General features: G+C 40.7%; 2 protein-coding genes across 4 annotated transcripts in view; one reads left to right on the forward strand and one right to left on the reverse strand.

Moving 5' to 3' along the window:
- The window catches only part of FAM114A1 (family with sequence similarity 114 member A1), a 37,468-nt gene extending 24,900 nt beyond the window's left edge, over positions 1-12,568 (reverse strand). For both annotated transcript variants that reach the window (XM_080409015.1, XM_080409014.1), the window contains exons 1-4: positions 12,430-12,568; positions 11,437-11,529; positions 9,748-10,097; positions 8,358-8,445 (exon numbers count right to left, since the gene is read on the reverse strand). In XM_080409015.1, the coding sequence (XP_080265141.1) occupies positions 8,358-8,445; positions 9,748-10,089 (430 nt within the window). In that variant the 5' untranslated portion in view covers positions 10,090-10,097; positions 11,437-11,529; positions 12,430-12,568. The remainder of the gene's footprint in view (positions 1-8,357; positions 8,446-9,747; positions 10,098-11,436; positions 11,530-12,429) is intronic.
- Positions 12,569-13,388: 820 nt separating this feature from the next.
- On the forward strand, positions 13,389-21,169 carry LOC308072267 (toll-like receptor 1). Of its 2 annotated transcripts, none has more exons than XM_080408894.1 (2): positions 13,389-13,523; positions 19,080-21,169. In XM_080408894.1, the coding sequence occupies exon 2, from the start codon at positions 19,143-19,145 to the stop codon at positions 21,102-21,104; it is 1,962 nt and encodes a 653-aa protein (XP_080265020.1). In that variant the 5' UTR covers positions 13,389-13,523; positions 19,080-19,142; the 3' UTR covers positions 21,105-21,169. The 2 variants fall into 2 exon arrangements, with proteins under 2 accessions (XP_080265020.1, XP_080265019.1); XM_080408893.1 differs by lacking the exon at positions 13,389-13,523 and adding an exon at positions 14,298-15,755.
- Positions 21,170-21,513: the final 344 nt, after the last annotated feature.

Genomic DNA, 21,513 nt, shown 5'->3' on the forward strand with positions numbered 1-21,513 from the left:
GATGCTCAGGAAGATACTTAGACATCTAAGGCATGAAGTCAAACATAACAATTCATTAACTGTTGTCCATACTTTCCCACAATTGTGTGCACTTTCTATTAGAAAAGTTCAAAGCCTCTTTTGAGTTACATTAACTACAGCAAAATAGCCTATCATTTGCCAGTGCTCTGCAGTGTTATGAATAAACATATACATATATATGTGTGTGTGTGTGACCATAAAAATATGCCTTTGAACATCTGATTAAAGAAGGATGTAGCAAAACTACCTGAAATGGAATAGGAAGAAGGAAAGCTTAGATTTATGATTCTATAATTTCCAGATGGGTTGCACATCAGGTGCTCTATGAAGTCAGTAATAAATATACTGTAGAAAACATATGTGAAACAGCACTACTGAAAGATCACATACAAGAAAACTGGAGTATCTGAGGAGGTAAACAGAAATAACAGATGTCCCCTAAGGAACAGACAAGCAGAAAGAAGTAATTTTCTATACAACAGCCTAAGCTGCACAGGGTCCTGATGTTTTACGAAAACAGAGAGACTAGGCAGGTAAATGTTTTACCTCTCTAAAGAAAAGATGACCCTTGTCTATTTTATTTCATGTCTTACAAAACATAGCAGCATGTTGAACTGTACCAGGTTGCGCACCACAGTGATTTAAGCCATCGCTGGACAACTTCTTGCCTTTTGCAAAATCTGTTCCAGTGCAGATACTGGAGAGCAGCGTACTACTTTGTCTAATCCAGATTTCCTGAATTTAATTGATTCAATGAAAATATTAGCATGAATAGATTCTATAGTAATTTATTTACTCTCCAAATCCCTGGGACTCACTTAAATATCTATTAATTGTGCTTTTAAACTAGTAGATACTCCATGTCACATTTCATTCTACTTCTGCTCACAACTTTTTAAATGAGCAGAAGAGTTCTATTCTTACCATTGACTTAATTTTTCTCAAGGATCTGACTTGCTAACAAAGTACTATTGTCCTGTAATTATATAAAAAATTAACTATAAACATTAAGCAAAGATTTCCTTTTAACTGTGTGCAAAAGTTACGGATTTTCAGATTAATTTTCCAATTTTTTTTCTCTATCTAAACATTATTTTTTTATATATATATTCTGTAATTTGGTTCTCATAGTTTTGCAGACAAGCTTGTATTTCCAAAAGAAAGCACACAGTTGCTGCACTGATATTTACAGACTTACAAAAGGCAGCATTTTCAGGGCTGTGGTTACATGCGCTAGAATGATACAAATATTTCAGGTCAGTTAGGAGTGGTTTTGCTGACTGAACTGTATGGCATGTGTGTTTGACTACAACAACAAAACCAGATGAGATCTGAAGAACACAACTGAAGCAAGTCAGCACTGTTAAGATACACGCACAAACATAGCAGAAGCACATGTTGCTTTGGAAATGAAAGTGATTATTTGTAATTTCAAACGGCACAGAAATAAAAGAGGTTATAGGAGATGAACCTACATTTTAGAGATAAAGGTGCACTGGTTTTGTTACACTGTGTGGTAACACAGCTGACCTGATACTGTAAACTTAGGAACACCACCGATGCCTCCATTTACTCATCTGTAACAGCGGATAACAAAAGAGCAATGCAATGGGTTATATTAACTGCATTCTTTTTGAAGAAAGCATGCTTTTTTTTCCTATGTTGTTGCTTTTCTTTTTCTTGCATTCATGATTTCTTTTCCTTCTATTGGCTAGCAGTTTCAGCAGAATATTGTTGTTCATCTTGCTAGCTTAAATCTTTCATTTGCAAAGGAAGGTTTTGCAAGCAGTGCCTGAAAATGTGGCCTGCCTTTGAATTTGCCTGATCTGCCCAAGGCCAGATAACAGCGCTCACAAATGCTTTAGTCAGATACATCCCACTTCACTTTAGGCTCTCTTATCTTCCACCTCTCGGTTTAGAAGCTTTGGATTCCCTGCAGAGCTGAGAGAGGCCAACAGACACCTATGGAGGGCAGTTAAGCACATCTGAAATCTAAACCATGCTCTGTAGGAATCACTGTCCCTTGTCAATCTAGTACTCCCAGGAAACTGGACTCCCTGCTTCAGTGGTATAAATGGGGAGGAAAAGTTCGAAATTTTGCCCCTGGCTAGCACACAGTTTTTGTAATCTGTGTTGCACCATGGGGGCATTTCTGATGGAAGCTTCTTCTGGTTCAAACTGGCCTTAAATTCGCATCTGACATTGACTGAGAAACTGAGGAACCGAAGATGGCTGAGGGGGAATCACTCTACTATATGAAATATAGATACGTGGAAAAGCCAGCTGTGCTCTAGTTTTGTACACTAAAAAAGGTGGGACCCCACTGTGCTTACTTTAAGGCTATCCTATTGGCACTCCATTCACTTCAAGACTGTAGAAAAATTCAATAAAAACACAGGCTACATTCTGATAATACCTATGCTGTCCAGTCTGTAAATCAGGAATAACTCCTATTACATTGTGGTAAATGAGACTAGTTTCAGATCTCCTTACTGCAATGGTAAAATGTTTTAATAATAGCAGTAGGCATAAAGGCTGCTACAACAGATTATTGGTCCTCAACCTCTTCTAGATCACAAACCCATGTTGAAAGACATGATGAAAGCAGACGGGACTGCCATCCCCAAAAGCATGTCCACAATTTCTTCCATCCCTTACTTGTATTCAGCATTCTTAAAAAGAAGGAACAGTGCTAAAGGGAGTTGCTGCTACAGCAGCTGTAAAGTGTTATTTACAAAATAACTTGAGTGACCACCATGTGATTTCAGGCCCCAAACCAGTTTTCCCTTAATCAGCTGAATTTATGCAATGAAAAAAAAAAAAAAAAAAAAAAGTAGTCTTCTGAAGAGATTAACTGCCCTTTCTATGGTCATATATGGTACAAGCATAATATCTAGCCTTTGGGGGTTTTTTAGATCATTCTTTACTTCACAAGAGGAGAATAATATCTATAGAGAATGGAAACAATATCCACATAATTGCAATACTTTAATTTCACCTTATCTGAAGCATTTGCATTTCTGTTCCACAGACTTCAATTTAAGCTATGCAATGCTGATTATTACACATATCCATGCGTAATATTGAAGCTCATGAACACAGTGACACCATAAGTGACATTTCCTTCTGTCATACTGAGTGACAAGAAAAAGTTTTCAGCATAACACGGAGAACTATGGGTGTCTGATATTTTGCTGTGCCATTCTGCTAGGTAAAGAACTAGATGAGGAATATACACAAGCACAAAATAATCAAGAGAGCAGAATATTAATTACAAGTAATACGTGAGGGAGATGCATTAAGCAGCCTTACTGTATGAATTTCAGAGGCCTTGTAAATTAAATAGCTGTGTTTGTATTGACAGATGCTAGTCTTATCAATAGCACTAGATATAAAAAAGCCCAGACTTACATGGAGTGAAGCACATGCATACAGCATGACAGAGAACAGACTTTTCTTGGAAATGAAGCTGGTTGAGCACCATAACTTAAGCACCTTATGAACACCATAATTCATCCATACAAAGCAATACAGCATATGAAAGGCAAGGCTTGTAGGTGAAGGTAGTAATTTTCATTATGCTAGCAGGTAGCTTAGTTGGAAAAAAAATACCAAACAGGCAAGCTTTCAAGCATACAAGCTGGTTTTAAAAATGGAAGTCACAAGCTTCAGGTACAGGCTGAGAATGTATTTTGCCTCACTTAAGCCCTGGGGATAAAAAGTTTGCTGTTACAGCTAAGCTGACCTAAAGGCTTCTTGGTGCTGGTATGGGATGTTCTGCTCCTTCCATCTTCCATACTTGTCTATTCTGCTTGCCCTGGCACTTATCGCAGTGAGCTGGCTGAAGGAACTGAAGAGGAGGAAAATTACTTTTTCTTTCCTCTAGAGTTATTCTGATATCAGTTTAGCTTCCTGAACTTGATTACTGGGTGCTCCGAGAAGCTTGAGTGCTGGCACAGGGAGGAGGGAGAAACACGCAAGGGAAAGAGAGGTGCAGACTGCACATTTCAGTGGCTGCTAGCCATGAGATTAGTTTAGCTGCAGTGGTAACCCACTGGTAAAGCAGAGTTTTATCAACACTGTTACTAAAAGACTAGATGGTGTAATTGCTACTTTACTACAAAATACAACTTAAAAGAAAGAGGATTAAAAGGTGACAGTTAGTACAAATTATGTCTCCAGATCACAGTGAGCCTACTTCTCCCATCTCATCATCCCAGCAACTATTGCAGGACATCTACTCCACTGTGGTTCCACAACAGGGAAAAGCAAATTTCTTGCACCTTTTAAATACAAAAGAAAACTCTTTATCTCGTTGATGAGACAAGATTCAACAACTTTCTTAGTGTGACATCTAGTGTCAGACACTGGTTCAGGCAGTGACTGCTACTAATCCAAAGGCATTACAGATTCTGTTGTGTAGATTAATATCACATCTGTCTTGTGGCAGGGACCTTGATCCAAGTAATGTCTAAATCAGTTCAAAGACAACAGGTATTTCCTTTAGAATACAAAACCACCACGAAAACAGTCACTGGCTATATGTGCAGAGTTAGTTAAAGAGAAGATACAAATTATATGGAAACTACCTTATTATTAGAAACTAAAATCAGCTATGCTAAATCAATTACAGCCACGCAGTAAAAATGCTAATCTGTTTGGGAGCTCTAAATTAGGGTTTGAAGCATATTGAAACCGAGATCCTTGGAACAATCATTTCAGTTCAGTCTTAAAGAGAAAGGAATGTAAGAAAGATATGTTTTACAGTGAGAACAATCACTCACTGGAAGAACCTCCCCAGGGATGTGGTGGAGTCCCCACTGCTGCAGGTTTTCAAGATGTAACTGGACAAGGTGCTGGATAATCTCATCCAGGCACCCTTTCCCACAAAAGCCTAGACTAGATGATCTTTTAAGGTCCCTTCCAACATGGGCTGTTCTGTGATACTGTTTGTTAAAAGCTGAATGTATTTGGTTAGGTCTTTAAGATGTTATTTACTCCACCTGAAACTGCTATTTTTACAGAGTACAATTTTTAAGAAAAGTATAAGGGATAGTAAGTGTCTGTCATACTTAGCCAGACAACCAGCAGTGCTGTACAAAGATAACGACAGAGCAACAGAAAAATCACATGCCAAAGGTGTTGCTGATAAGTCTAATTCCAAGAACGCAGCTTACTTATACCATTTGCTACACTGAAGGAATAAGCAACATCAAAATGGACTGATTCATAGCAAACCTATTTTCTGATGCAGAACAGGAGATGAAGCATTGGTTGAACTGCTCAGATATTAAATGGAGTAACTTGAAGGGGAATAATAAATATTTAATAAAAAGAAGAAATCTTACAGAAATTCCCAATAGGTTTAATTTTTTTTTCTCTCTGTCTTTTGCTAGGAATTATCACGCTGAAGCAGACATATGGTATACGCAGTCCCACATCCTGTCTGATACAGTGAGAGAGAGCAAATACTTCACAAGATCAAGCATGAATTTCCATAACAAACAACTAGGAAATATGCTCTCTGTATCAGGAATATAAACTATTACCTGCTGCATTGATTTCCTGGGACAAATCTAAGGTTATCAATATGGTCTTCCAGGTTACCTTGGGTTCAGTGAACGTGGAAGAAAAGTATATTTGATTTCTCCTTAATTCAAAGTCCATTTTAATAAATTCACAGAGAAAAGTTAGATCCAAAATTATTAGATATTAATATCGGAACTCAACCCTATCCTGATCCCAGGATCAGGAAGTCTGTCTAAGTTGTAGATTCCAGAAAAGGGGAAGAGAAAACAAGGGTTGTGCTGCTTCACATACATCTGGTTCTAGGCTCTTTCCCAGCTGCTGTTGGTCACTGTGCCAGAAACTAGATAGTAGACAGGTCTTTGATGTGACATAGTGCAACCATTCTCGTGCAAAATTAAAATTATTTTTTAATTTTCTTTTTCCTTTTCTGCATGTGGATGCTCCTTTGCCTAGGCAACTTGACCTGTTCCAACTGTGCTCATTTTTACATAACAGTAAATCTAAAAATATATATAATAGTGATGATATGCCTATTCAAAATAGACAATATCACACAAACTTACCAAGTCAGGCTGCCTTCACAACAGACTTGTTTGCATATTTACACTCTGTGAAGACAGTTGTGATGCTGATACTGTCAGGTAGTATGTTAAGAAGCCAGTATCAGTTAAGCATGAATTTTTAATGTAATCTTTAATGAACCAAGATGTTATATGATCTCTATAAAAATGAGATCACATAATGTAAAAAGTCCATGGAAATCCACAGATACAATGCTGGCAGCAGGTTTTATAGACAAAAGCAACAAACAGCTGTAAAAAAGTATGTCCTGATTAGATAGTAAGATGGGATACAACACACATTCTTTTTCATCTCCCAAACTTTCTGCAACATTTTCAGGCAAGCTTACATCAGCTGGGCCAGAAATATCTATGGCCATAGTGCCCCACAGAAAATGTATACTCTTTGTGACACTGAACTGATTGCTCAGCGAGGCCAAGACTTTTAAGCAACAGAAGGCTGTAAGTGAGAATGCCATTGCAAGCCTACAAGAACAGTAACTGTTCAGTAACAAATAACCTTATTTCTCACAAACATTAGAATGGCCATTTGATAGAACACTATTTATTGCAAAAGCTAAACAGAACATAGATATGGCTATCTCACAGGCAAAACCTGACTGACCTGAAAGAGCTCTGTTTAAGAAACCCTGCTGCAACTGTAAAAATGAACTGAGGAATTGATCAGCATTACAATTCCAACTTATCAACATGCACATACATTTTCTTCTTTAATTATTTACACTAAGCCAAATTCTTTTCAGAATGCTGTTGTTACAATGATCTGAGAATGTAAGAGAGGCAAGACTCATGGAAGTCTGTGAAAGCAGCACCTGCTACTAGACCTACTAATAGTGTCAGGGAAAAAAGCGGGCAAAATTTTTGACATGAGATGCCCTTCTTCAAGTCTGAAAGGGAAGTGCTAAACTTTAAGGTTAAATACAAGCTGAAAACACTTATGCAGTTCCACAGCTAGTTAAGCTGCCCTTGTCCCTATTGACATGTTCTGTGTGTTCCCATCATTTCCTATTCAGTAACACTTGGGTGATCAAATGGTGAGCCAGATTAGGGAATTTACAAACTGATCCAGCTGAAAAAACAGCTCTTACTTAATTCGTACTTTGCAAAATCAGTTCCATAAACCAGCTCCCCACATCACTACAGGAAAGCTACTGGTAGTGTAAGAGAAGGAAGAAATACATTGCTGTGGCAGGGCAGGCCTGCTCCTTTCAGCAGTGACCTTCACTTATGTCAATTTAAAGACATCTTAGAAATCCATTCAAGGTTTAATTAGACATGTCAATTAGTTGGACTGTCTAAAAGAAAAGGTAGTTATGAACTCGAGTGCGGGTGTTACTGAAAAGAAGAGAGGACAGGGGAAGTTCCCTCCTCTGAGGGACAGACAGGATTTATTGCCTATGGAACAGAGGAGGATACAGAGAATTATTTAGCCTTATGTGGGAGAATAAAACCAGTATCTTTGTTGAATCCATTATTTTTAGTAACTGGCAATTAATTTTAATTCCTAGGTTCATCTTTTGAAGAGGTGTTTTGTGGATCCTTTATGAGAACTGATTAGTTAACAGCTTAGTAGCTGTTGTGTGAGAAATGATTTCCCACTGGTAACTAGGTATTTGCATGCTTTGCTTTTTATCTGTGAGTCTTCGATGTGTAATGATTACGTTTTACATAAAGTCTTCACAAAGTCATTTTATACTGACATACTATTTGAAATGAGAGTATAGGGAGAGGGAGTATAGTATCCATGTTTCAGTATGTTCTATTCCGAAGTCTGGTGTGATAGCTTAACAGTTTGACTGGGTGTCAATGAAAGTTGGAATGATTTATGAGAAGTGAATTTGGATTGCATAGATAGAGGTCATGGTGTATAAACCACAATCATGCAAGTGCACAAATCTGGGTTGGAGTGCTTTCATTTCAAAACCCATAAACCTCTGGCTGATAGTAACAGTATCAGATCATGTACCCCTTCTGTGAAGAAGCCACCACAAGGTAATTCACTAACTTAACAAACAAGCCTAGTACCTTGTCTGTAATCTGACCCAAAGGAATATTTAGGTACTTTGACAGTTTATGGAGATCTTTTTTCCCATTAAAAAAAAATCATGTTTGCTAAGCATATCAGGACAAAACTGTCTATGAATCTCTAAGATGCAACATTAACGTGTCTAATGACACATTAAAATTACAATTTATTTCCATGTACTTTACCGATTGAACACTTACCCACTGTGGCAGAAGCTGATGACAGAAGAGACTTTCCCCAGGTACCCCAAGCTCCCCATCTACTTGCTTTAGATGAGGAGTCTGTGGTCTATAAGAACAAAAATATTACTCCACTGTCTAAAATTCATGTTTTCCAAAGGCAGGAGGAAACACAAAGCTATCAGGCAACAAAGTCTAGCATTTAATAAATGATGATAGATCAGGTATTATGTGAAGTTCTGTGCACAAGAAAGCAGAATGGGAAGCTTAGCTCAGATCACCTATTCTTGAAAGCACCTAAAAAGATGTCTTTATAAATTCCCTAATATTTCTTCAGGCACCCAATCCTATAAAGCCATACAAGTTTATTAGGGCTATTACTAGGGAGAGGCAGGAACTCGTCTGTTTCCTGGGTTCTACCAGGAGCCAGAGTTAGAGACTTCTCTGCCTGAGTCTCCTCAAAGGTGTAACCCAGTAGATGTGCACAGGGAACGCCTAACAACTGATTTCAATAAAAAGACAGCCAGAGGAGGTGCTGCCCACCTTTACTCTGAAGTGTGGTATTAAGTGATTATCAGTATTCCATATGTAAATCATATTAAGAAACTGTTGTCTCAAGAAAATTTCCAGTAGCATATCATCCCTACACAATCAACTCAAAACCAAAAGCTGAAGTATCCCGAGACAGGCCTGCACTGTACAATGTACAGATCCCTGTGGAGAGACTAAACCAATGTGCTTTAACCTTTTCCAGTTCATGGATGCCTGAAAATTTTTCAGTGGAGATGAGAACATCTTCAGCTATGTCACAGGTATTGGATTTGGATGCTGTATAGACAGTAAAAAAAGCCTTGTTTTTCTTAGTTTTCTTTTATTAACTTCCTGCAATTACTCACAGGACTCCCAAAGGTCTGTGGATCACAAATAAAAGACTACTGGCCTAGAATAAGTAAAAAACTACTGGACGTTTCACTGGTTTTGTAAAGTCCGTGACTTGAAACCTAGCAAGTGCAAGATTCAGTGCTGCATATGCAGCTTAAAATCTGTCCTCTTCTAGGTTCATTCTGTGAACTGCATGAAGCAGATTTGTACAGAAAGCCAGATAACAAAATCACAGGTGTATTATATCTATGCAAAATGGACTAGATTCTTAGTTAAGGTTTAGGCTCTGGTGTAGTTTTACTGCAACCAGGCTAGAAAGACCAAATTAACATCATATTGGCAAAGAGAAATTCAACTATTCCCAGTTTCCAAAAGCTTGATGTTGCTATCTTAACTTAATATTATTCCCATGCAGGCTTTCTGTATACAACTCTAAGCTTTTGTGAAAAACAGTATACACATTGTACAAAATACTGCCCCTTCAAAGCAGGGAGGGGAGGGCTTTTATGGAAAAGAAACTATGACTTACTGGGCTGCTTTCTTCATGCAGTGTGTCTTCAGATACAGGTTCTGTATCAAGGCTTACAGTCTCATTGCACTCAGTGGGCATGTCTTCAGTCGCCTCTCCGTTGGAAGGCAGACTTTCAATTATTTTTTCAGTCAAAGGGTTATCATTAATAAATACGTCTCCTTCTTGTCTATTACTGGCACTCTGAGTGGCCCGTCCATGTTCATCTTGTGAAGACTCATGCAAGATCTCAGCTTCCACAAGGTGTGATACTGACTTGTTAGGCAATATCTCACTGTTGGGCACTTCCATTACTTCAGGATTTTCTTCAGATGGGATGCCATCACATACGTCTTCAGACATTTTCAATTCTGAATAAAGAAAATAAATTAAGTCTTTTAGGTTACATAAACATTTGAATGACTATAAAATATGCAGTGTTTACCATAAGCTACTGTGAATAACATAAGATACTGTGAATACTCTATTCACCTTGCAGGATCTCACTTAAGTATGAAGTGCAGCATTACTGTTTTCCAAGTACAGTCTGGTGAGGGAGAAAGGATGTTCATTTGTCTAGAGAAGTCAAATGTAAGAGTTGCCATGTGGTTAATTCCTAGATTCCCTATTAGACACGTATGAAAGACCACTGGAGAACAGGATAATCTGAGCTGCAATAGCCAAGCAGCTCTTGCTCTCTACATCCAGAGTTTCCTATAGCCTGCTGACTGATGGAGAGGAGGATGACAAACACTACGTGACAAAAACTATAGTGATATTTATGTGTTGGAGAAGGGGCATAATTTGAGAACATGACATGCCATGGTCCCTGCAGCCATTTCATAGACAGGAAGCATTCATTGTTCACACTGTTTCTGCATCCCTTGTCTCAAAGGCATACTGTTTGGGGAGTGCAACACTTCTCACCTGTTCCTAAAATTCCAGCTGTATGATTAAACTTCAGTTTTGAAACCAAGGTAAGCTTACATAAGGTACAGTTATTTTTTTTTCTAAGTTATGAACCAGTTTTCTTGTATTTGCCCCTTATCTTCCAATGTAACTTATTTTTTCTCAGTATTTTCCACCACTGTGCAGTCATTGGGCTGAGGATCCAGGAATGGAAAGAAATGGCCACTGAGCAACCTCTGCAGCTGATTAAGGAGCAGCACTGGCACAGTCCAAAAGAACTACTGTACAGTGATTACAACTACCACTTACGTGTTGGCAACAATATGCCTGGCACTCTACTCAGATGACAACCCTTGACAAAAAGTTGTCGTTGCAAGCTCTTGACCATATGCTGAGTTGCGGGGGTGGGGGTGGGGAAGAAAAAAGCAAAATATGACTGGGATTTAGGAGACATCTGCCTGAGAAGCATGTATGTAAATCACTACATTTTATTAAAGTCTATAGGATCATGTACCTCTGTGTCTTTAGCATCGTGTTTATCCCACTTGAATGTAGATGAGCTGTTTCAACAGTTCCAAGAAGAGCATTTGGGATCAGTGAACAAGAAACATAAATAAACAAGCACTTGGTATCACTTATATTACTTTAGCTTACACTGTAACTTAATTATCTTTAGAAAACATACATTTACAAGTCAGAATCTTTGCATCTGCCACAAGTATTTGCAGTCTTCTATTACAAATACAGCAAATACTATAAAATGCTTTAGTGTAGGTAAATATTGCCATTAACAGTACTCACTGTGTGATGGGCAGCATCACCTGAAGAAAATCGATTTGTAAATCAAATTCCACCGTCAGATATGAGGATCCTCTCTACCAAAACCTGCAAAATCTGTACACACATGCATCATAATTTTCCACAGGGATTAGAGCTGAATAAGAAAATGCCCCTAACCGCTTGTTTAAAGGATCACACATACACGCGCCCATGAATTTCTGCAGGACTGGGTCACCTTTGGGGGCCACTTGGGCCAAGGTCGCTGCAGTTGTCTGCTCAACCTCACCGGCGCACGGCAGGTAGCAGCGAATTACCGCGTCCGTGAGCCGCCGCCAGCCGCGCCCGGCCCGGGGGTAAGGCGCCATCCAAGCTGTCATCAGTGAGGCTACACCGACCTGCATCTGCCCGGACCGCCCCGCCCAGAGGCAACTCCTGCCTACAGGCAGCTCGTGGGGGAGATGCCAAGGCCGGCTCCGGACCGGGCGGCGGGGGAGCGCCCGGCCAGCGGCCGCCACTCGCCCAGAGCCGCCGGCGGCCAGCGGGACCGGCCGACCCTCAGGGGCTGGCGCTGGCGGCACCTGCCGACCCGCCGCCGGCGGAGTTTAATCCCGCCTGGAAAGCAAAGCCAGCCGCCGACGGCCGCCTTCAGACGGGGATCAGCGCCTCCGGGAGGGATAACTTTTTTGGCCGGCGGCACCGCGCTCCCCTTTCGCTCAGCGCCCCTGTCACCTCTGTCACCCCTCCCTCCGCGGGACGCTGCGGGCTGAGGCGACGCCCCCTCGGGCTGCGGCCGCCAGCTCCCCCTGCCACCTGCCCCGCGCTCGGGGAGAAGCGGGGGCAGCCGAGGCGCCGCTCCCTCAAACCCGCAGCAGCCACAGCTTCCCCTTTCCTTTTTTTTTCTTTTTCTTTTCTTTTCCTTTTTCTTTTCGAAATCCCCTCTGGGGCAGAGTTTAGTGAGGAGCCCGCAGGCAGTTTCAAAAGCGGCAGAAAAGAAGAAATCGCTGCGCTCCTTACCGCTCCGCAGTCCCCCGGCCGGCGCGCCCCCTGCTCCTTCCCCTTCCCCGCCCCGCCACGTCGGCAGCAGCGGGGGGAGGAGGCAGAGCCGGCCGGGCGGCAGCGGGCCGGGCGGCCGCGGGGAGGAGGCAGGGCCGGCTCCTCTTCCCTCGCTCTCCCTCCGTCGCTCTGAGGCGGCCGCCTGTTGCGGAAGGGGCGCTCCGCGCCGCTGCTGAGCCGCACCCGGGCTCCGGGCTGCCCCGCCGCCTCAGCCGCCGTTACCGGCCCTGCGAGCCCCCGGCTCTCCGCGCGGCGGCGGGGCGCGGGCTGAGCGGCGCCTGTGGGACGCGGCAGCCCGCGGGCGGGGGGCGGCCTGCGGGGACCCGCCGGAAGCGCAGGCCGGGAGCGATAGGCGCGGGGGGAGCGGGGCGGCAGCAGGGTGCGTTGGCAACGCCGGTGTGAGAGCGGCCGTACCCGGGCGTTCTTAAGTACGAGTGGGTCCAGTCACTGAGGTGGCGCCACATTTTAATACTATTTTTCGTGTTTAAAAAGTTTAAGCCTTCCTCGGGGTGAGCTGCAGCTAAGCACCTACTGCAGTGTGGGCCTGTGGAATTAACGGAGATGGAGCTTTCCAGATGCCGCTTGCAGCGGCGCTGGTCTGTGTTTACAGGAAATGCCGCCAGAAGAACCCGGGGGGTGTGCGGGCACATTTCCAGTAACCAGTGTCAGCGCTGGGCACCCACAGCCACGCCAGAAGCGCTTGGCTGAACAGGGCTGTTGCAGGCCCTTGCCCAACAGCCTTCTGGTTGGTGTCATCCTTCACACCCTTTCCTCTTTTTGCCTCTTCATTTCACGGTGAAGCATGCCCTTTTACTGTGATAAAAGGCAGCTCCACGAGTCATCATAGCATCCTTGCTAGCACTAGCCTTCCTTTGCAGAAGAAAGAAATAGCTACTGTCGCCACAGGAAGCAAAATCATGCATGTGAGTCACCGAGGAGAGCTGCTATAGGAGGTCACAAAATACAGCCCCAGCTCTCTGAAGCATGCATCAAAAATACAGTCATGCTACGTGACTTACACCCTTCTCAGGCAAAAGTCTGAGTTTCCGATTAAGGTAGGCAGTAGCAGAACAAATGTTCGTATCATCATACAATGTTTATTTAGAAGGCATTTCTATGAGAATTTAAGTATCAGAGCGTGCGGGTAGTTCTAGCATCTTTTAGATTAATTTATTAAAGTTAAGATGTATTTATTGAAAATGAAATCTAGAGTGGCCCTAAGGATTTTGCTTGTGTTTTTCAGTGGAGCTTGCGGAAGAGTAAGGGCAGTGTCTTAGGAGGAATCATGATGGATGAAGCTCTATAGCTGGAGATTGTTTTTCCCCATGATAGATGGTAATTTTGTCTGTAAAGTGGATCTAACACTGTTTTGCAGATTCTGTAGAAGGCCATGCATATTTTAGAGCTGCAAGACCGTATTCATCACTATTGTAATACGAAGTTATTGCTTCAGGATGAAATTAACATTATAAGTGAACAAACATGTATGTATCTCTATTGGCATAGAAGGATGCATTAATTTCCTAAGTTCTGAAATTACTTTCTTGAATTTAGCACTTGCGTTTTAAAATTTTCTTTCACTTTTAAGTAATTATTTTCCCTTGTATTGTCAGTATGGTGATACTGCAAATGGTTTTGAAATAAATGAGTGATAGAGATTGAACGCTGCTATGCATCTCAGGTTTCGCTGAAGTTTGTTACTACTCTAAGTTGAGTTGCCATCATCTTCCTAATGGGTTTCAGAAAAGATGTGGGTAAGTATAAAGAAAAGATGGGAGGAAACAACTACATTTGGTTACTTTTAACAAAACACGGAAGTATGCATAACATTTGAGGAATATGCTAATCTTCTTCCAGTGATTGCCCTGGTAAATCCAAGTGGTAAATATGAGGACTAATGGCATGCAATTGATATTAATATGCTTATTTTGCTGTTGAACATATGCTCTATCTATTGTTATAACATATAAGCAGAACTGGAGAACTCAAAATCACAACAGTGGCCAGCTCATACTGTCACTTAATTGAAGATAGACTCTTGAATAAGAGTCTTTAATTTACAGCAGTTATTACATGTTAACCAAACATACGTCTGGCTCTGTATTCATTAGAGTAATAGCTAGGTTATGTTCAAGCAGTTAAACTGTTATATTCTAAAACAGGAATGCATGTTTGGTGGAAGCAAGGTCTTACCTTAGGATTTTATCTCATCCTAAGGATGGATAGCAAAATCTTCCTAAGAGCAGGCAGTGGTGAGGTTTGTATATAACAGTATTACCAGTTGTCATTTGGAAATGAGCTGTGAATACTCTTGTCTGTATTGAACAGAAATGGAGAAGGAATCATAGAGTGCCACCATAAGGGTCATCAGCATAACAGCAGAGAATATGAGTTGACCGTATTCTGTTGCTTACTACGTGTCCCGTCTTTCCCTCCTTTTTTTGGATGACCTCTGAGAAATAAAATATAATGTATAGAATAAGCTTTAATGTGAAAAAGTAATTTTAAAGATTATTTCCTCTGCTTCCTGAATCATTGACATGTTAAATCATGAATGCATTATGGTATGCTAACCCAGAAAGGTAGCACGGTAGTGTGGCAGTTCCGTATTTTGATCTCAGCTAAGATGGAATTTCTGACCAACATCGTACAGAAATAAAGAGAGATTGGTTTATGTCTTTGCCAGGATAATAATCCAAGTGTTTGAGTGTTCTGTACTGAAGTCGCTGCTCTGTTCCCATATCCACTATTTAACCCAATCACAATACTGCTGGAGCAGGAGAGAGATATTATTTTTCCATTCCCATTAAATAGAAATTAAAATAAGACAAAAGTACTTTTGTAAACCAGCCTTGATAAGGATGTGACAACTGAATTGGTATAGCTGAATGCAAAACAAAACATCAGAATAATGTGTATAGACTTAGACCATTATTAAGTTCAGAGAGGATGAATTTGCTCAGAAGAAGTACTTATATTAATTTGATGAAGACAGAAAGTTGGTAAAAAGATTAATTTTTCCCCTGCTTAATCTATTGCAAAGCATGAAAATATATAGTTCAATAAAAATTAAATAATGGAGGAATTACAGTAATGTCAGATGTGGAAAATACATCTGGAGGAAAGCAGATGCCATTTCATAAAATGTCAGTAGGTGGCACAAACATTTATATAAAGAATTTGGGCGTTCCTAAGTGTTGTTACACAGTAGGATAGAGTTACAGGAAGTTTTGGTTTTGGTTTCTCTTGAGTACATTTTCTGCTTTTTCAGAGACCAGGGATTTCTGGTGAGAAACTTTTCATTTTGGTGATTTTATCTGGTTGCTGGTTAGCTAAAACTGTTTTATATTCTGCATCTTATTTGATAACAAACCATGTTTCCCATAGGGGATTATTAGCAAGCGTATGATGTACTGTCAAGTATATTGTTAAGAAATGAGAGTAAAGTTGCTTATGTTCAGGAAATTTATCTGAAGAAGCTGGCCAAATAGCAGTTCCTTTGTATTTGCACTACGTCCATAGTTATGGGGGTTGCAGTGATTTAATGGAAACAGTTTTTCTACACTTCAGGAATGAGCCTAACTTGATATGTTTCATTCATTCGAAAGACATACTTTTAATGTTTGGGTTTTGTATTATGCCAATAATTTGCAAAGTGCATGCCTTAATCATGAACCATCACAGCTCAATGCATTCTGTATGTTTCTTATATGAAAGCTTAGTCAGTTTATACTGAGTTTATATTGGAAAAACTCCTTTAACACCTCAATTTTGATTTCTTCTCTTGCTCTTTAAACAACAGGACAATTTCTCATGATGGTCTTTATTTGCTTACCCTAATGGATTGCTTCTGTGCTTATATCTTGATAATGCTCTTTTTATCAAGTTTGAAGACTTGAGGATACTTCTGAATTAAAAGGGATATGACTATGAAGGGTAATTTCTCCAGTGCTAGCCCCCAAATCATGGGTCATGTGTTACAACAGTTTTTAATTTTGTGGCTTCATAGCATATTCTAAAGAAAGTTTGAAGGTGCTTGTAAATAGTTAGACTGAATGCCAGGATATAAGAATGAGAGAGAAGATTAAGCACATGTGGAAGAATCATATCCTTCTTTCACCTAGCCCCTGGATATTGCTGAAATTTTGTCCTAAGAAGAAATAATTATTTGGAGGTAGATTTTTCTTCCAGATTTCTCTTGAAGCTATATATTTTATTTGATTACATAAACATCAGTAGTGTTGCCCAAACACTTGGAAGAACAGGATAGAAGATGCTATCTATCTATCTATCTGTCTATCTAGATAAAAGATTATTATCTTTTCTTCTCTGCACGTATGTGGTGAAAATTTATTAGATTGATTACTGCTTATGAAAAAGCCTTTGTCTTTAATTAGGGAACGCTTAACTTGGACAGTGTGCTCAGGGAGCTCAAAGACAACTTTAATGAGCGGGTGGTGTTTGTCTTGAGCCCCTGAACGAGCAAGATACGAGCAGGAATATCCAGACAACAAATATTGTGTGCAGCTGAGTCATGACAGTAACTCCACCATGCTCAGGTGTCTGGCCAGTGTCCCTGGCATGTGTGAACCTTACAAATCATGAAATAGCACACGCCTGCACATAGCCTAAATTTAAAAGTTTGCATACACTAGGTGCGTACACTTTTTTTTTTTTTTTTCACTGAATATATTTTTCACTGGGCAAGCTCTGGGACCTGGCCAGAAGCCTCACCTATGGGTGGATGCACTGCGTAGGGATTTTCCCAGTTACCGAGAGACTTCTGCTGCAGCCAGCTGCAGCAGAGCTTCCCGGCTGAAGTGTGGGCCTGCGTGATGTTAAGGTGGTATTTGGTGATGTATCCTTTTCTTTGTCTCCGTAACACTTTGCAGTAATGATCAGGTGCTTCACTCCTATTGCTCTTTTATCATATTGTGCATAATAACTAGTACAGTTTCTTTTTATCATATCACATGCTATTTTTTTTATAGTGTAATATAATAAACTGCATTTATTCTTATGTTTGATTTGGAATTTATTTTTGCTTGGTATCCGGTCAATCAGCAAAACAGCATGCCCAAATGCCTTTTGAGGGCTATGATGGTAAAGCTGCATGTAATTTTTACAAATGAAAATCTGGAAAAAAGCTGGAAAAGTTTTGCTGTATTGCCCCACTGTTTCTAGATGATTTCATGCATTCTTTACAAAAGAAGAAGTCAGTGGACTGTTTTATGTTGTACTGTTTATGTTATGTTGAGATTTCATAATACAGCTTGTGTTAGATCAAGGACAATATACATATTAGATCCAGTAATGTAATTCTAAGCAAGCTTGTGGAATGGTTAATGGTGCAGAGGATGAAGTCCTTGAGGTTGTAGCTTTAGTCCAACAAATGACAGCTATTACTGTCTCTTTGCAGAGTCACTAGAAATATGAACTTACAGTTTAGCTATTTAAGTATCAAGGGAAAGCTGAAAGCCAGTGCAGTCATGAATAAGCACTACGGAAATCTTCAGACAACTACGATTTGAAAGTAATGGGAAGAAGAGGGGGGAAATGCACCAAGGAAACAAGATTTCAAAAATCTGGAAAACAACTCTAAATCAACATTTACACATATTAAAATGTTAGCTGAGTTCTTACCGGTTCCTCTTTCAGAGAGGTGTTCTGATGCATTTATGGCAATATCTAAAAGGAGTTTTAAGGCAGTATTCACAATGGCTGACTTAAAGTAAGACTGGCTACCCTAAACTACATTCAGAAAGGAGAAGTGTCCTCCATTAGGGAAAATCAAAGCAAATCCACGGTTATGATTTTTCTCAAAATTGTGTTTAAATAACCCCCTCTTTCACAACAGAGACATTTGAGGTCAGTGTCCATAGATCAGGGCTAGATTTTGTGTACAGAGGTTCTACAACTGGTATTTTTTTGCGGCATGCAAATACTTTCAGTGTGCATTTGGTGCTCTCTGTGTACATCTAACAGATCAGACACAGGGACACCCCACTTTCAGAGTGGGGTCTAGATTCAGGAGATGCTTTAGCCCAGACAAGAAGCAAACTTTCCTATAGCATAAATATAGAACATCCTACCCCCTACCTCCATCACCCCAGTTAAAGTAAGCAGTAATGACCAATCTCAGCTACCTAAAGACATCCAACCTTTGATTCAGTCTCTTGAACTGTGTTTCCCTCCAAGTTTTATAGTCAAAAGTCCTTTAAATAAATGTCTCTGAGTCTAATCCTTCAAGAGAGAATCTGAGGAAAGGATCCATACTGGCCTCAAATACTGTTCTTTTGGATCAAAGTCATTACAGTTGTGGGAAGTCTTCATAACACATTGAATCACAGCAATGATTCTGTAAGTAAGCAGCAAATTTTGGTCACCTATGGAATCAGGCATGTTTTGTAAGGAACGGTTTCATTATATCTTAAGTACAGCATATTTGTCAAATAGATATTTCAGTGGTGTTCTCTGAGTAAAGAATGGCTCTCCCAAGTGATAAGAAGTGCCTTCATTGCGTTTTGAGTCAAAGGGAGAGGTGAGAAATTGGAACCTTAAAAAAACAATCTCTGTGATACCATCTGTTTTTTGTGTTTCTTTTGCTACAGGATTAGAACAAAGATGGACAAATAAGAAAAGTATTGAGCGTATCCAAGGAACCAGAAACCAGTATGACAGAAAATACGAGATCCCTCAGAAACTTTTTTCTTTACAAGTGTTTGTTTGCATTAACTTTTTGGAACCATGTCAGCCTGTCTGTGGAAAATGAACTCTTTACATCTGTTTCTAACAATTTTCCAGAAGATAGCTATGACAATAAAATCAAGAGCCTGCTACTCCTGTACACAAACAGGCATCAGTCTGAAGCTAGTTTTGACTGGGTTGTGATACAAAATACTACAGAAAGCCTGTCCTTGTCAGAAATCACAAATGGCAATGTAAAAAAATTAATAGCTTTATTATCTAATTTCAGACAAGGATCCAGGTTACAAAATCTGACACTGACAAATGTGTCAGTGGACTGGAGTGCTCTTACTGATATTTTACAGACTGTATGGCACTCATCCATTGAATATTGCAATATTAATGGTATAACACAATTGTCGGAAATTGAAAGCTATGACTTTGACTATTCAGGTACGTCTATGAAAGCATTGACAATGAAGAAAGTTTTAATCACAGATTTGTACTTCTCACAAGATAACCTATACAAAATATTTGCAAACATGAATATTGAAGCCTTGACAATAGCTGAATCAGAGATGATACATATGCTATGTCCTTTGTTTGACAGTCCCTTTAGATACTTAAATTTTTTGAAGAATGATTTAACAGATCTTCTTTTTCAAAAATGTGACAAATTAATTCAACTGGAGACATTAATATTGCAGAGCAATAAATTTGAGAGCCTCCTCAAGGTAAGCTTCATGACCAGCCACATGAAATCACTGAAATATCTGGACATGAGCAGCAACTTGCTGCGCCATGATGGAGCTGATGAGCAATGCCAGTGGGCTGAGTCTCTGTCAGAGTTGGACCTGTCCTCAAATCAATTGACGGATGCCGTCTTTGAGTGCTTGCCAGTCAACATCAAAAAACTTGACCTGCAAAACAATCAGATCGCCAGTGTTCCCAAGGGGATGGCTGAGCTGAAGTCCTTGAAAGAGCTGAACCTGGCATCCAACAGGCTGGCTGACCTGCCGGGGTGCAGTGGCTTCACATCCCTGGAGTTCCTGAATACAGAGATGAATTCGATCCTCACCCCATCTGCTGACTTCTTCCAGAGCTGCCCAAAGGTCAGGGAGCTACAAGCCGGGCACAACCCATTCCGGTGTTCCTGTGAACTTCAAGACTTTGTCCGTCTGGAGAGGCATTCTGGGGGGAAGCTGTTTGGCTGGCCGGCAGCGTACATGTGCGAGTACCCAGAAGACTTGCGAGGGACGCAGCTAAAGGACTTCCACCTGACTGAGCTGGCGTGCAACACGATGCTCTTGCTTGTGACAGCTCTGCTGCTAATGCTGCTGCTGGTGGCTGTCGTGGCCTTTCTGTGCATCTACCTGGATGTGCCGTGGTACCTGCGAATGACGTGGCAGTGGACGCAGACGAAGCGGAGAGCTTGGCACAGCCACCCCAAAGAGCAAGAGGCCATTCTGCAGTTCCATGCATTCATTTCCTACAGCGAGCGCGATTCATTGTGGGTGAAGAACGAGCTGATCCCAAACCTGGAGAAGGGGGAGGGTGGCGTACAGCTGTGCCAGCATGAGCGGAACTTTGTCCCCGGCAAGAGCATTGTGGAGAACATCATTAACTGCATTGAGAAGAGCTACAAGTCGATCTTTGTGTTGTCTCCCAACTTTGTGCAGAGTGAATGGTGTCACTATGAGCTCTACTTTGCCCATCACAAGTTATTCAGTGAGAATTCCAACAGCTTAATACTCATCTTGCTGGAGCCAATCCCTCCGTATATTATCCCTGCCAGGTATCACAAGCTGAAGGCTCTCATGGCAAAGCGAACCTACCTGGAGTGGCCGAAGGAGAGGAGCAAGCGTGCCCTTTTCTGGGCTAATCTGAGGGCAGCTATTAGCTATAACCTGCCAATGGCTGATGCAGAGAGGTGTGGGGAAGCAGACTAAGAATCTTTCTAATGGAGTTTCTTCTGCTTTTTCTTAGTGAAGCAATAAATACTTTTTGATTTCCATTGGTTGTTCAATGTATTTAACTTTTTGTTACATAACCTTGTTTCTACATAGTTGTCTGTGCTGCCTCCTAACTGCAGGCAAAATTCTTATCACCTTACAGGAAGTCTCTGGAGGTTGATACAGAGATAGCAAATCATGCATGTGTTTGGATGTGGATTTTGAAATACAGCTTGAAATACTGCATTGAATTTTTCTCAGCAGAATAAAATCTGGAAAAGTTGGCATAGTCATGTGGAGAATGCTTGAGTTTCTGTAGAGTTTGCAGAGCTGCATTAATCACAAAGTTTAATCAACTCGGCCACAGGACCTCTTTTGCTGAAATAAATTTGTGAGAGAGAAGGTT

This window comes from Falco punctatus (genome assembly GCF_963210335.1).
Source record: "Falco punctatus genome assembly, chromosome: 1".
In the NCBI taxonomy this organism is placed as follows: Eukaryota; Metazoa; Chordata; class Aves; order Falconiformes; family Falconidae; genus Falco; species Falco punctatus.